The sequence below is a fragment of the Cornus florida genome, unplaced genomic scaffold (assembly GCF_030987335.1).
Source record: "Cornus florida cultivar Cherokee Brave unplaced genomic scaffold, ASM3098733v1 CherokeeBrave_3.0.0_Hap2_Chr10, whole genome shotgun sequence".
Classification (NCBI taxonomy): Eukaryota; Viridiplantae; Streptophyta; class Magnoliopsida; order Cornales; family Cornaceae; genus Cornus; species Cornus florida.
The window spans coordinates 75,819,634-75,834,535 of record NW_026775580.1 but is presented as its reverse complement, the minus strand read 5'-3'; the positions used below and the strand labels follow the sequence as shown (position 1 = coordinate 75,834,535).

General features: G+C 33.8%; 2 protein-coding genes across 3 annotated transcripts; both read right to left on the bottom strand.

The window, feature by feature from the left end:
- Nucleotides 1-884: 884 nt before the first annotated feature.
- On the bottom strand, nt 885-5,777 carry LOC132275967 (probable nucleoredoxin 2). Of its 2 annotated transcripts, XM_059777192.1 has the most exons (4): nt 5,392-5,777; nt 3,994-4,102; nt 2,614-3,114; nt 885-1,746 (listed from the first exon to the last, which is right to left on the bottom strand). In XM_059777192.1, exons 1-4 carry the CDS (start codon nt 5,427-5,429, stop codon nt 1,117-1,119), a joined length of 1,278 nt encoding a protein of 425 aa, XP_059633175.1. In that variant the 5' UTR covers nt 5,430-5,777; the 3' UTR covers nt 885-1,116. The 2 variants fall into 2 exon arrangements, with proteins under 2 accessions (XP_059633175.1, XP_059633174.1); XM_059777191.1 differs by lacking the exon at nt 3,994-4,102 and having other exon boundaries at nt 5,392-5,772.
- A 7,995-nt stretch (nt 5,778-13,772) lies between these two features.
- On the bottom strand, nt 13,773-14,528 carry LOC132278710 (E3 ubiquitin-protein ligase ATL23). Its single transcript, XM_059780568.1, has one exon. It carries the CDS (start codon nt 14,358-14,360, stop codon nt 13,956-13,958), a length of 405 nt encoding a protein of 134 aa, XP_059636551.1. The 5' UTR covers nt 14,361-14,528; the 3' UTR covers nt 13,773-13,955.
- Between the last annotated feature and the right edge of the window lie 374 nt (nt 14,529-14,902).

Below are 14,902 nucleotides of genomic sequence, written 5' to 3'. Positions count from 1 at the left end.
TTTTTTTTTTTTTTTTTTTTTTTCTTCATAAAGCAACAAGAAAGGAAACTAAGGAACAGTGATGTTCAAGACCCCAAGGAGTTGTAACTCCATTGCCCACTCTATCTGCAAATGGGCTCTCAATTCCTGCAGCAGTGATGTTCACTGTCCTGTGTGGCCTTCTTGGTTTATTTAAGCTCTTGAGGCTGAAGCTTCTTTATTTTCTGTTCCTTAGTTTCTTTTCTTGTTGCTTTATGAAAATATATATATATATATTCTTTTCTTGTTGCTTTATGAAAATATATATATATAAACTCTTGAATTCAATTTATGTAGGAGGATAGTAGATCCCATCACATGATACATCAATTAAATTCAATAATCTTATTATTTTAAATTTAAATATCACTAAATCTTATAAAAATAACACTATAATAGTAGTTCATTTAGCTCATTACACCACTGTTTTACTTTCCACTTCTTTTTCTTCCTAAAACACATAAAACACCAATCAGTTTGGTTGGAGGGTGATGGAAGGAAAAGAAAGGAAATGTAATAAAAGGTAATAAAATATTATGTTTGGCTACGCATCATTGAAGGAAAATAAAGGAAATAGAGGAATTTAAAACAATTTAGGCATCTTCACTTGTTTTGTTATTCTTTCAAAAGTTGGAGGAAATGAAAGAAAAGGGAAAGAAAAATAATAATTTTTAATAAAATTTTATTAATACCAATTTTACCTTTATTTTTATAGAAGACAAAATCAATAAAAACCAGTATAATAGTAAATTCATTAAAATAGTTTCATTTCTCTTTTTTTTTTTTTTTTTCATGCTTTTTTTTTTTTTTTCATGCTTGTTGAGAAGGATTGTGTGACATATTTTTGGACCATTTAAACCCTGTGATGAGATTCAATAATTCTCCTTAATTCAACCCATAAGCATCAGGGCAAGAATCCATTAAGATAATTTTCAAAGTTTAACTACGTGCATAGAATCCAATTCCATATACATAAGCAACTAATTTTTTCTTAAAAGGGAAGACACAATCCCTTGTACTTAGGTTAACAGATAAAACCCCGTTGATTTAGCTTCAAGAAGAAAACAAACCAGTAGGCTTAATTAACAACAACATCAATCACCTATCACCAGTTTGACTATGATCCTTGGACCTCACACACTTGGGGTGCACCTCGTACCCACACTCCATGCACTGGTACGCCCAACCGGACCCTTGTTCATCACAATCACAACATATAAAGGGGCCTCCACCCGTGCCTTCGGATACCAATGTGAGCTCATGGTGGTGCCCGGCATGGTACTCCAATAGGGGGAGGTTCTTAGCCTCTTCATCCATTTGCTTCACTAGTGCCTCCACTCTGGCCTCAGTGAAAGGGTATGCATTTTCTTTATACAAGTTTACGAGGTTCCTCCCTTGCTTGGTTATGGTTTTGCCATCCCCGCCCAAAATTACCAAACTTGGGATTCCTTGAATGTTGAAGTACTTGGTGAGGTTTTTGATGGTTGGGTCACCAAAAGGCAATGCCAGCCATGGCATGGCACTGAAGTACGTGTCGAATGCCATTTGGTCACGATCACTTGACACGAACACTATTTCGAAGTCCTCATCACCTTGACCCTTTTCCAGCGTTTGCTTAATCTTATGATAGATGGAGATAAGTTTAGGAGTGAACTTCATTCCTGGAAGGCACCACTGAGCTGAGAAGTAGAGTCCAACGGTTTTGCCCATTAACGAAGCAACTGGTACCTGCACTACAGAGACATCCGTTTAGTCAATCAAGAAAAATGCATTTTTTTCCGACCATCCCAACATTGTGGTCATCATATACTCAATTTTAGCTATACTAATATCATCATAGAGATTCTTGGGACTTTATCAAAATATAGAAAATCCACAATGAACTTGTACTATTGAAAATTTATTGCTTGGTGACTAGTATGTCATGAACCCTTAATTATAACATATTTTCATGCCAGAAATGGGGCATCTTCAATAAAGCTTCATGGTCACGCATGCAAGAAAATGGAATTTTAGACCCCATTGAGTACCTTCCCTACCTTGTACAGAGTTGATCACAGGTGGCCGTTCATTCAAGAAAATAAAATTTCCATGGCTCTTTCAAGAAAAACAAGTTTCATTGGCTATTAGAAGAGCGAATTCTAAATTTTATAGCAATAAACAAAAGTTTTGAGTTGGTAAACCAACAAGTCTTGGATGAAGCCAGTCTATAATGAGTCCAATAGTACTTTAATATGTGCAGGCAAGAAGTGTCTAGAGAATTGACTGATCAACGGCGATGCAAAGCTCTTAAAGATTTTGGTAGAATTTGATAGATCGGAAGCAGAGATAGGGTTGGTAAGGAGTTGATAAGGAATGAATGGATGAGAAATCTTTTTCTTCTTTCTGGTAACCAGTGTCATGAACATCACAAGCTAGACCTGTTCTTTTAATTTAAGGTCTTGAGAAAGCTAGAGTAAAATTGAGCCAATTTGTCCTCCAGTTTCTCATGAAATTAATTAGTACTGTAATTTTCACTAATGATTACAGATTGACTCAAATTAGAGTTAATTTAAGACCCAAGTCAAGTAGAAGCTAAGTGATACAGAAACTGACCTGCTTAGGTGTGGGATGACTCAAGAGGAAGTCTCTATCATGGTTTGTTAGCAAACTGATTACGGTCTGCTTTTCATGCTTTTCCCTCTCTTCCTTCTGCAATTCCTCCAACTTCTCCTTAGTAAATGGAAATGCTTGTACCCCATACCGGTAAATGAGTTCAACTCCATCATATAATGTTGAATCGTCTTTGGTCCAGTTCGGTTGGAGGATGATTAAGCAAGGAATGCCTTCGATATCAAACCTTCGGTTCAATGCTTTCTTCGTCTCCAAATCAGAAAATGGAATTGCAAGCCATGGCATGACTGAGCGATACTTGTTAAAAGCATCCAAGTCTTCATCAGACGAGACAAAGACAATCTCAAAACCCAAACCCAATCCACAGCTTTTAAGCTGCTCGTAAGCATCAACTAAAACTTGGTTGAAGTTTTGACATGGTTGATACCAGTTGGCTGAGAAGTAAAGGCCAATAACTTTTCCTTCAAGGTCAGAAATTTTAACCTGCAACAAATCGCATTACTCACCCATAAGTGACACAAGTCTCGGAACATTACATCAAAAATGAGATAAAACCATTTTCTTTCAAAAATTACTCATCATTAGTACCTTTTATTATTATTATTACTCTTTCAATGAGTGTCCAATTGCATCATAGTCATTTTCCTGTTCAATTTATAAGCAATTAAGGTCATGTAAAAATACCACGGTACAGGTACTAAGATTGATTCTCAAAAAGATTATGCTAAAAACAACATAAACACAAAATTACTAGCGCCACCAATCTTCTCCGAGTTTTACGCAATCTATATCTTTCTAGAATACTCAGGAGATTTGTAACTTTCTAGAACACCCTTTAACAGATTATAGCAGATTATAGACGATTAATGTTCTACGACTAAGCAATTAAGGTCATGTAAGAACTTCTCCGAGTCTTGCTCAATGCTTATCGTTCTAGAATAATCTTAACAATTTTTAGGAGATTTGTAACTTTCTTCAATACTCTAGCAGATTTTAGGAGATTTAAATTCCATTTCTATTTGGATAGCTATGGGATATATATATACATATATATATATATAGGCATCTTTTGTACAAAATGATTTCTTAAATAGGGGTAAAAATAAAAATTAATGGGAAAGTGACATATTACTCATTGGTTTGGTTGTGCAGATAAAAGTAAGACATAAGAATAGAGACAGCCACAAGTTTGTCTTGTTTTCCTCGTGACAATTAAAGTGTGTGATGGATAAAATGTTCAACACTGCAAAAAGAGAAGGAAATAGAAATGGAGGGAAAAAAAATCTGGAAACTTTCCTCCAACACAATCATTTGTTTCGAATAAAAATTTCTAGTTTTTAAAGGTGGTTTCGATATGTGTACCATTTTTAGGATGTCTTGACTCAAAAGATAATGTAACTTTGATGTTGAGATAATAGGTAAAATGGGATTCAAATAAGCCCCGGAATGTTGAGGTTGAGACACCCAAAATCTGGAAAACAATTAGCTTAATTAGCCAATCTAAATATACAAGAAAATAATTATAAAACAAGATTTACAGAATCCCCACCTCAAAGAAGATATCATCCTGAAAGTTTAATAGACTGACCTTAAAAAAGTAATTTCATTATCTCAATTAAATCATACTGGATGTCATAAAATTGAACAATGATTTGGAGTCCGACAAATCCGATTGATTTACGTCAATAAGGGTGACATCATCATTATGTCATTAATATCCGTGATTAATATCCGTGATGTCATGACGACGGAAATACATAAAATTAATCGAATGGGTAGAGGTGTAGGAATCTCTATCATTACTTCATAAAATTACAGCTATACTAATTAAATACATAATGCGTAAAAAAACATTAGGTCCCAACAATGTGGTTATACGGTTTAAATGTATTCCAAGTTCCAACCAACCTTAATAAACAGTAAAAAAATTTTAATCTCTTGTCAAAAAAGTTTTGGATTATTATTTTGAGAAGCTAGCTAGTACTAAGAGCTGTAGCCATCTTCTGCTATTGTACTGATCAGTACTCAATACTCATCTTTTAAAGCTCATCAAGTAGCTAGATCAAACAAACCCATATACAGCAAAACTATATATATATATACCAAACAAATTAACAACCAGCTTGTTTCTGACCATCTTCAGAATATATGTGAGTGTGTGTGTGTGTGATTTGGCACCAGTTAGTCTTAGATCTCATCTATGATAGCAGTAATAAAATAAAAAAAGAAAAAAGAAAAAGAGAACTAGATTACGAGGTTATGGTGACAACTTACAAATCATTTTAGTGTAGGACAAGCCAATAATCAACATATTATACTTATTTTAGGGAGAAAACAACTGGAAATCATAATAAATTAGTTTATAAATTATACCCAATCTTTTTCGAGTATGGATCTTATATAGTTAATTTTTGTAGTATGTGTATATGATAATCCAAAAATCAAAGATGTAGGACTGAAATAGTAGCTAGCTAGCGAGAGAGAGTAAAAACAAAATCAACAAAATAAGAATAAGGGAGATCATTAACTACTTAAGATTAATATTAAGTGGTATTATATTTAATTAGACTTGAGTGCATGTTTTTAACAACTAATTTTTATATAGGAGTATTCAAAAAAAATTGGAAGTTTATATACATTCATTCATATTTCAAGTTTTCAACCAAAATAAACAGCTGATGAAGACTAAACCTGGTTTTAGCTCGTTAATTGTTGACAACTTTTAAAGAGAGAGAGAGAGAGAGAGAGGAGAGAGAGTACCTGAGTTCCAGTCTGAGAGAGAAGAAAATCACGATCATTGGAAGTCAATAGAGACAAATATGTGGAGCAAGAGACCACCTCGTGAGATTCAACTTCCTTCACAACCTCGAATTCATCTTCCTTGTTCTTGTCGTTCTTCACCTCGCTCCTCATCTCTCTCTCTCTCTATATCTCTCTCTCCTCTCTCTCTCTCTCTCTATATCTCTCTCTCAGCACATAAACACGCACTATATGATCATTCCTTTCCACAGAACCATATTCTTTTCCACATCATTGCATACCCAATGCCAACTTTTTTCTTTTTTCTTTTTTTTTTTTTGTGAAGGTGATAGATACTGTGCGAATTAACTTCGTACATTCATAATAATTACTTGTACACGTAGCAAATTGGCAATCAATGCCCTCCTCCTCTACTTGAAATTATAAGCTACTTCTAACGATGATGGTCCTCTATGCCCCCCACCAACGGATCTGACTCAGAATTTGACAATTACGCTCACATTTATTTTCACTCAAAATTTTCTAGCTTTTTTATTATTTAATTCCAATGCATACGTATTTAAAATATTTTGACTATTTATCTTAATTAAAAGCTCTCCATTTTCTATTTTATCAAGGAAAATAATAAATTTTCATTGATGGAATATCAAGTAACAAAATACTCGAGATATTATATATTTTCTCATATATATATACACACACATATGAAGTTCAAAATTATAAAACTGAATTGAACTAAAAGAATAAAGTTCAAAATTATAGAACTGAATTAATCGAACTAAAAGTATAAAGTTCAAAATTATAGAACTGAATTGAACTAAAAGGTGATTTCATTAATTTAAAGACAAAGTGAATATCCTAATGTTTACATTTTGGACAATTAACACATATTATTCATGTTGTATATATTAACTCCGTAAAGTTTAAAAAATGAGCAAAGTTCATTAAAAATTTAGTCATGTGCATTTAGAGACGGATCTAGAAATTCATAAAAATAGGGGCAAATTTATATAAAGGGATTTTTTTCATAATTTCAATGGGGCCAATTTAATAAATTATGGGGTATAAATAGGGATGGCAATAAGGCAAGGTGGAAAGGGGATCTCATTCCTCATTTCTATCCCCGGTCAAATTTTTTCCTCCCATCCCTTCTCCCATACCCGTTTAATTTTCAACCACATCCCCCATCCCCACCCCGCCCTGCCACATTAGCCCCCATCCCCGCCCCGCCCCGCATAACATTTTTTAAATTCCAATTCACCTTCAACAAAATCAACACAACCATAATATTTTTCAACCTAATAATTAAATAAAGATTCAGCACAATTATAACAATTTAAAACATGATAAGATGTTTGATGCACAACGACTATATTTTTTTTTTTTTTTTTTTATGCTGCAAGGGAATAGATCTAAGGTTTCACTTTTAGAAGTGAATATATTATACATATAGTTATGTAATTTAATAATATTTTATAACATATAAGGGTAATTTTGTAAAAATGCACTATAAACGGGGTGGGGCAGGGTTACCCTCCCCTTGCCCCATCCCCTGCCAGGGTTTCAAATACAATCCCCATCCTCTCCCTATTTATATAAATGGGTCCCCAAACTCGCCATAAACAAGGCAAGCGAAAACTCGTCGGGTATGGGGATTTTGCCATCCCTAGATATAAATGTAAAAAAGTATAAATTTAGGGTGTGAAATGAAATAACAAACCCACTAAGCCCACAGTAGATCTGTGCCATTGTGCATTGCATGTACATGACATTTTGAAGATATAAAATTCCGAAAATGCTCATATGTCTTTTGATAATGCCCTTATATTATACAGTGAATCGAAAAAGAGACACTTTAGTCATTTCATATTTAATTAAATTTTTTATCTAGTTTTTATTCAATTATTGATTGGCACTCTAATTTTTTCAGCATAAGTATCTATTTGCTCCAAAATTAAATCTTAGAGATTTTTTTAGAACATATAAGAGTTATACACTTTATATTCATACCATATAGGCATTTTTTACTCATACCTTTAATTTAAATAGTTGAACTCCTTTTTTATTATATATTTATGAAATTGTTAAGACAAGTTTAATTTTAATTATTCTCATACCATATCAATCGTATGCACCCCTAATAATAATAATAATAATAATTGGCCTTAACACTCCAAATTTAACGAGCTATACTCTATATTTTTATTAAAACAATACTATTCACACTTAATAATATAATATTTTAGTTTAATAATTTTTTAAATGGCTGATGTCTCAATAGTGCAGGATTAGTAGTATTAAGTTTAGATTTTCTCAGCATCTATTAATTTAAGTTTTAACACTTTTTACCTTATAAAAAATATATATGTTTTTTAAATTAAAATTTAGAAGTTGACCCGTAGGTCAACCCGTGTTTAAAACGAGACGCTGCCATGCCACGTGTATGGTGATGTTGAGACTTTAGTGTTTTCCGTGCAATGGCGTGGTCCGTCTTGTAATGGAACACTCGGCTGTCGTGAAAGGTTCCCGAAACGCCAAAATTCGGTGGACACCTGTCTCTTTTCGTCTCTTTGCTCTCTCTCTATATATATATACAGCATATATATATATACTGTATATATATAGAGAGAGAGACACACACACACACTAGTAGTAGAATTTGATTTTGAACGAGCCAAACAAACAAAAGAGTTCAAATCATTTCTCTGGTTGAGCTATATCCCTTGTTCGACTTGAATTGGTGCCGAAATCATTCATCATCTACCTATCCTTTTATATGCAGTTATGTTTTTAACTTTAAAAGGGAAAAAAATACTGTGTTTGAAATGGGGAAAATTCACTCTAATTGGAATTAGAAAAGGACACTGAATTGAGTAGAATAATGGTTGGAGTTGCTTGGAATTTCTAAGATTAATTTTTTAAAATTTAGAGAATAAAAAATTTTTTAAAAAAAATTATAAAAACAGTTATAAAAAAATAAATCTTTTAATAACTGATTTTTTAAGAAACTGAACTAAACATAATTCGTACAATTTTATATTTTTAATAAAAAAAAAAACTGTTCCCAAAGTTACAAACAAAATAAGTCCTTAACCAAATTTAAATCTTTTGGAAGGATGCGAGGGATTTGAAAACTGATTATACTATATTTTTTAACTTACCAAATTACCCTCATCTTTTCATATATTTTCCATGTCTTACACTATCACATCTCGAACACTCGTATGTTAAGTTAAATAATTTTTCTTAATAAATATCGCTCTTATATTTCAAGTGCATTTTAACTCTGTGTGCACATTTTTTTTGAAATTTTTATTATTTATGACATAATTAAATTTTAAATTTCATATGGACCCTCAAGGATGAAGTGGGTGCATGCGGTGTTCTAATTAAGTTAAAAGGGATACACATAATTCTGAAACACCTAATAATTTTTTAATTTCATCAAGGGACTTCATCCAACGGTTGAAAGGACACGAACCCCACACTCCCACCTGGTTACTGTCAATAGTGACAACTGTGACCATCGTGTCTATCATCTATCTTATTTGTTTCAATAGTTCAATTATTACAATTGCAAGGAAATGGGCCCCACCACAAAGGACCTGTAGCCCGATAATCGATGCACACGTTCCCAAAGTGGGACCCACCCTGTCTGGACCAGCATTGCCGCGTGTCCCTTTACACGTTGCCGTGTGGGAGTGAGTTAAGTCCAAAGCTCGACGACGGTCACGTGACGTCCCAACCTATTCCTTCTAAGTAGGGACTCTGATGGCGACCTACAAAACGTGTCACCTTCAGATTTGACCACGTGTCATGTCGTGTGTTGAGCACCAACGAACCTGTCCTTTATTTATTTGATTTATTAAAGAGTAAGAAAAAGAAGGAAGAGACTCTTCAACCTTAAAGAGCAAAGTCTCAGTGTTTTTGCTTTGTGGTGTTTGAATATTTATTGTGTAATTTGTACTTTGAAAAATGGTTTTTAAAGTAATTTGTCAGTGAAGGATCAAATCGAAGTTTGTGTTTTGTCTGTTGGATGAAAAAATATCCTAAAGCAAAAAAGCGAAACACACGTTGGGTTTGGTCGTTGTTTGGTTGGTCTTAAATAACAAAGTTGTTGAGCTGGTAAATATGATAATTTTTCAAGGAGTGAAGGACTTATTTTAGTAATAAAAATAATTATAATATATATTTGATAAATTCATTATTATTGTAGAAAACTTCGTAGTATTATTTTTAGCAAAGAGATTAAGGGTCCGTTTGGCAACTATTTTATTATTATTTTTTTTTTTTGTATTTTTGCTTTGATTTGAAGTAAAAGAAATGTTTCTGTTTTAGAGTGTATTTAACACTATTTTGAAACTTATTTAATGACGTAAATTTATTGTAAGATAATTGGAAGCAAAAACACAAAAGAATGTTTGATAAAAAGTGTTACAAGTTTGAAAATTAAATGGTTAATTAAAAATATCATTTTAGTTTTTTTTTTTTAATTGTCCTTTTGCTGTATTACAGAAGTAACTAAAAATATTATTTTTATACTTCCGATTTTGGCCTTGTTTTTCTAAAGTACTTTGCTGACAAACGTTGCAAGACATGCTTTGTGTTTTTGGTTCGCTACAATATACTAAGAAAAAAAAAAGTACAAATAATTGCCAAACAGGCCCTAAATCACTTGCTTATCAAGATTAAAAAACTGTGCAAGATTTTCACTTTGGAGAGATTCACCAAGTTAAAGAGGGGGTTGAGCAATGAGAACAAGAACTCTGAATTGAGAGAGAAGTTATAAAACCAATAGAGATATAGGGAGGACACAAAAATGAAAAAGATAATGTTTTCAATTGTGTAAAAAATAAAAATAAAAAGATTTACGATAATTTTGAGAAAGCAATTTTATAATTATAAAAGCTATTAATATAAACTCAAAACAAATCAAACAAAAACTCACTAATTGATGGGGTTATCTATCTATTACATATAATAGCTAATTAATATCACCTTATATTTTATTATTTCTGAAGAGAAAATATTAAATACCCTCGAGATATGGTACTCTGGGTCAATCCAGCCTTTAGATGTGGTGGGACTCACGACCACATCCATGATTCAACAGCTCCCACTACCTCAGGCACCACAATTCCAAGCACTTGTGTAGTCCGGAACCAAAAAAAAATTCCCATATTAGGGTTCACATCAAATCACCATAATGCTCCCTAATGTATCAAATAATTCCACCGAATTAATTTCACCAAACTCTCAAGCTACACAAAACTCAATACCCCTAACTCTCTATACACTTAATAGAGTTTATTGCAGCTCTCTACTAAAGTGAAATCACCTGTTAGATTGAGAAGTGGCAATAAAAACTCCATTCAAACTGTTGTGGACCGAGCGTGCTACCAAACAATCCGACCTAAGAGCTCAACATCTTCCTTGCGGCCCACACCCCTATGGTACATCCATTTATGCTGTTGGCCCAAACCTTTGTGAAGTACCTGTTTGTCATATTGATTTGCAAATTTGTAAATTGGGCTTGGAGAATACGAGGCCCACAATACATTACCAATTGTCCAATACGTTTACATCTGGGGTTTCCTCTATTATTATTACTTGTATTATTTGCCTCTTTCCATTTACAGGAAAGCCATGTCCTCTTACTACAGAGAGAGTATTAAATGTTCCGGACTCATCCCAACCCTTAAATATATGGGGCCTACCATCACATCCATGAATCAAGGGCTGTCATTGCCCCGGTACCATACCTATTTATTTATTTTCTCCTTTTACTATACACTGGTGCGTAAATGGTATTTTCGCTTTGATTAAGTTACATTAAAAATATATCATAAGTTACATGTCGTTCTCATGTTCTCCATCTTTCTATTGACTTATTTTACGAATTACCTTATAACGAATTCAAAACACTACCATATACCGTGACCTTCAAAATATATCTATATCTATATGCATATATATATATCAGTATATATTAATTCACACTAACAACCGTCACCACCCAACAAAAGAAGAAAGGAATATCCAATGAATATTCAACGTCAAATGAATATTCATTCAATCTCGGTAAAAACAATATTAAATGCTTTTGCATCTACCTTCACGAGCCCCTCCTAATTCCGCTAATTTATTTGACTGATGCATCATAGATATCGATGAAGAAAACATACGCTACCAAAAAAGAGGCCTCCAAATAAAATATACGCATATATATATATATATATAGACACGCGCGCGCGTAGTATTATGTATATAAAGAAAAGAAGAAAGAAAGAAGATGCACCCACTGTCCACTTTGAGACCACTTTTCTTGCTTGCATTAGGCTAGCTGAGGCTTTGTTGTTTCTTGAGCTGGCATGGGGATGATTTGTTATGCGTCACATTCTCATATAGTTCCAGGTGAGATTTGATATACACTTCTTAATTATTTCCACAGATTTTGAGAAAAATTGTGAGCACTATAAAGAGAATGTGTAAAGTAAAAATACTGAGGAGTTGTGCCATAATTAGTTATTATTTTGGGTAGAATTTTGAAACTTATTTACTCATATTTTTAGCATGATTAAAAATATGAAAAATGATTATTTCACCTACTAGTTGCAGTGAATTATTAGACCTACTCTTTTAATTGGTCAATTATGTAACAAATAAGGAAGTGAAGCCCTCCACTTAGTTATATTTGATATAAATAGTCAATTAAAAATTATTGTGTTAGGCATTTCACTGCAACAATTCGGTGAAAGAATCATTTCCCTTGAAAATATAACAACTTACATACATATATTGAAAAGAAAGGCTACCGACAGGTTAAACAAAATTCATTAAAAGTAAGTATTTTAGCTTCACACTGCAGAAGAAAAAAAAAAAAATTATAGTTTTATTTCGTGGGTGAAAATTATCAATGGTGAATTCTGATGTCAAATTCACCCAAAGCAAATAGTAATAAAATTCTATATTAGTATAAGAACAAAATTCACTGTGAGTGAATGGAATCAAATAAAGTGAGAATGTAATGTTTTTGTTTCAATTCTTTAGTTTGGTAACTAACTTTAAAATTAAAATAATGATTCTTGCGCATTTTCCGAGAATGGTGATTCTCACTAATTCATTCCACTTTCTAACTAAATGAATGACCATTCAATTTCTACTTTAAAAAATAAATAAATAAAGCATTTGATGAAACGTCGGCTGCACACACACATATATATATATATGTTTTACAAAAATATAATATTTTTTTGTACAACCAAACATGGGAATCACATTTCATTCTCATTCTATTCTTTGATTCATTCCATTTCTATTTTATTTCATTCCACCAAACTAACTAGTCTAGAATGAAAGTCCCAAAATTCACAATTTGAAGAATGTTTTCCAAACAGTGCCTTACTTTTTTTGGTAAGCACAAAAGATGTTTTCCGTGGCATAAATACACCTGGGAAACCGTGTGACAGCAAAATTGGGAGTTGCAGCAGCAGTTGCTACACCCATCGATGCATCGCCAGACTGTGACCGACCCAGTCACTCCATATGTATAAACTTTAAGGACCGAGCGGTCATTTCACACACTAATAGTTTTTTAAGCCAGCCCTAATAACGTGTAACAACTTAATTTTTAGAAACAATTTTGAAAGAGTCTAGGCTGGACAAACAGGTAAGAGTAAGAGCGTAAGACTATTGTGCTATACTGTATTAGAACGAATATATTAGAACGAATTAATTGTAAAAATTCCAAAAATTTTGATTTTTCTTTGTCATAGATAGTGTAAATGAATTTTGAAATAAAATTTAGCTTTATGATTTTTATATGTTTGTCTCAATAATTATATGAATAATTAATTAAAAAGAAAATAGTAAAATAAATACCTTTTACTCACACAATATATTCTCCCCCTTTGTCAATGGAATAATTGGATTTGCATGTGAAGTGAACTGGTCCATATTGATATATTTATTAAAAGGTGTTCAATTTTGATTTCGTTTTGCCATGACTCTCCAATCAAATCAAATCAAATGGACCAATATAGGTTTGCAAAAATACCTAGTGGCGGTACATTATTCACCAGCTAGCTATTCTGCAGACTCAAAATCATACACCAAATCTCACCAGCTAGTTATTTCGTCATGTCCAACAAATATATTACTGTAATGACAAACAATGCAAATCTGAATAAAATAACCTATTTCACATCGGAAAAATATTCCGGTACTAAACTCTCGAATATTTCAGCCGTTGAATGTGGTGATAGCCGCTTTCTAACTATTCAAATATTGAAAGATTTTGAATTTTGGAGATTATAAATATGATATCGGGATATTGTAAAGCTTTTTCCTCTTATTGCTGAACAATTCAACAACGATTACTAAAAAAACGTAAAGACCAAAGTGATCAAAACAATACGTTTATAACTTTATACATACATTGAACCAAAACACATCCAACTATACATACAGATATGAAGAAATATGTATTTTGTATAATCGTACTAGCTTAATACCAAAGCCACAAGAATTGGAACGCGAAACAGAGGAGAGCTCTGTGTTTAGGCTTAGCATGGATTGTTTTGGGGAGGATTTAGAAACTCAGGGTCGAGCTTGGCTCGACAAACAGGGCAGACCGACTTCTTAGAGAGCCACGTATCGGCGCATTGTAGATGAAACCCGTGATTGCAACCGGGTAACAGCCGAGCCGGTTGGTCCCACTCCATCTCGTCCAGGCACACCGCGCACTCCGTCCCCAGAACCAAGTCTTTGCCGGTGATTCTCGGCAGTTTCTCGAGTTCCGAGGCGGAGAGCCCTATCCCCGCCGCCTGTTTTACCGGCAACCGGGTGTCGTCGTGATCGGTGTCGCGGGCGAGGCTGGCGGCGTACCACAAGAGGCACATGTAGACCACGAACACTGCGCTCATGCCGGCGCACGGTAGAAAGAGTGCGAGGAACACCGAAAGCAGCATTTGTTTTGTGGTGGGAAAAAAGTGGAGGAGGGAGGGAGGGGTTTATAAAGGGGGGCGTAGTGCGCACCATAGCGCAAGGTAGGGTTTTCTGGGAAAGTGGGAAAAATAATAAGAGTGGTGGATTTAAGTGCGTGTTTGGCTGGATGGAATCTGGAGTGGGAAATGAAATGGGGTTGGCTGTTGGTGAGGTGGCGGCTTCTGTATTTATTTTGAGGAGGTAACGGGTATTATGGGGAAGCCAAACAAGGAACAGAAGTTCATTAGTGACGTGTTTGGCGTTTCGTGGATGACAAGAAAGAGGCATAATATGGGTATTACTGACTGACACACTTGCATTTTCTTGACCCACTACTCTCGTTTATTTGTGTTTGGAGCCAAAGAAAGTAATGAAACTCGGTGGGGGCAGTGGGATTCTCGATGGTGTTTGGTTGTAACCGTTACGCATTCCTTTCCGTTTTACTACGTAATTGATATCCGTTAAAACTTGACACTTTTTGAGTGGAAATTCAACCGTTCAAAAGAAATGCTTTTCATGGTGCAAT

Excerpts from the sequence above, each read along its gene's own strand:
- LOC132275967 (XM_059777191.1), bottom strand. The coding sequence starts at position 5,544 with ATGAGGAGCGAGGTGAAGAACGACAAGAACAAGGAAGATGAATTCGAG. Across the intron at positions 3,115-5,391 it reads TCTCTCAGACTGGAACTCAG|GTTAAAATTTCTGACCTTGA; the intron begins GTACTCTCTCTC and ends GATTTGTTGCAG. Across the intron at positions 1,747-2,613 it reads GTCATCCCACACCTAAGCAG|GTACCAGTTGCTTCGTTAAT; the intron begins GTCAGTTTCTGT and ends TCTGTAGTGCAG.
- LOC132278710 (XM_059780568.1), bottom strand. The coding sequence starts at position 14,360 with ATGCTGCTTTCGGTGTTCCTCGCACTCTTTCTACCGTGCGCCGGCATG.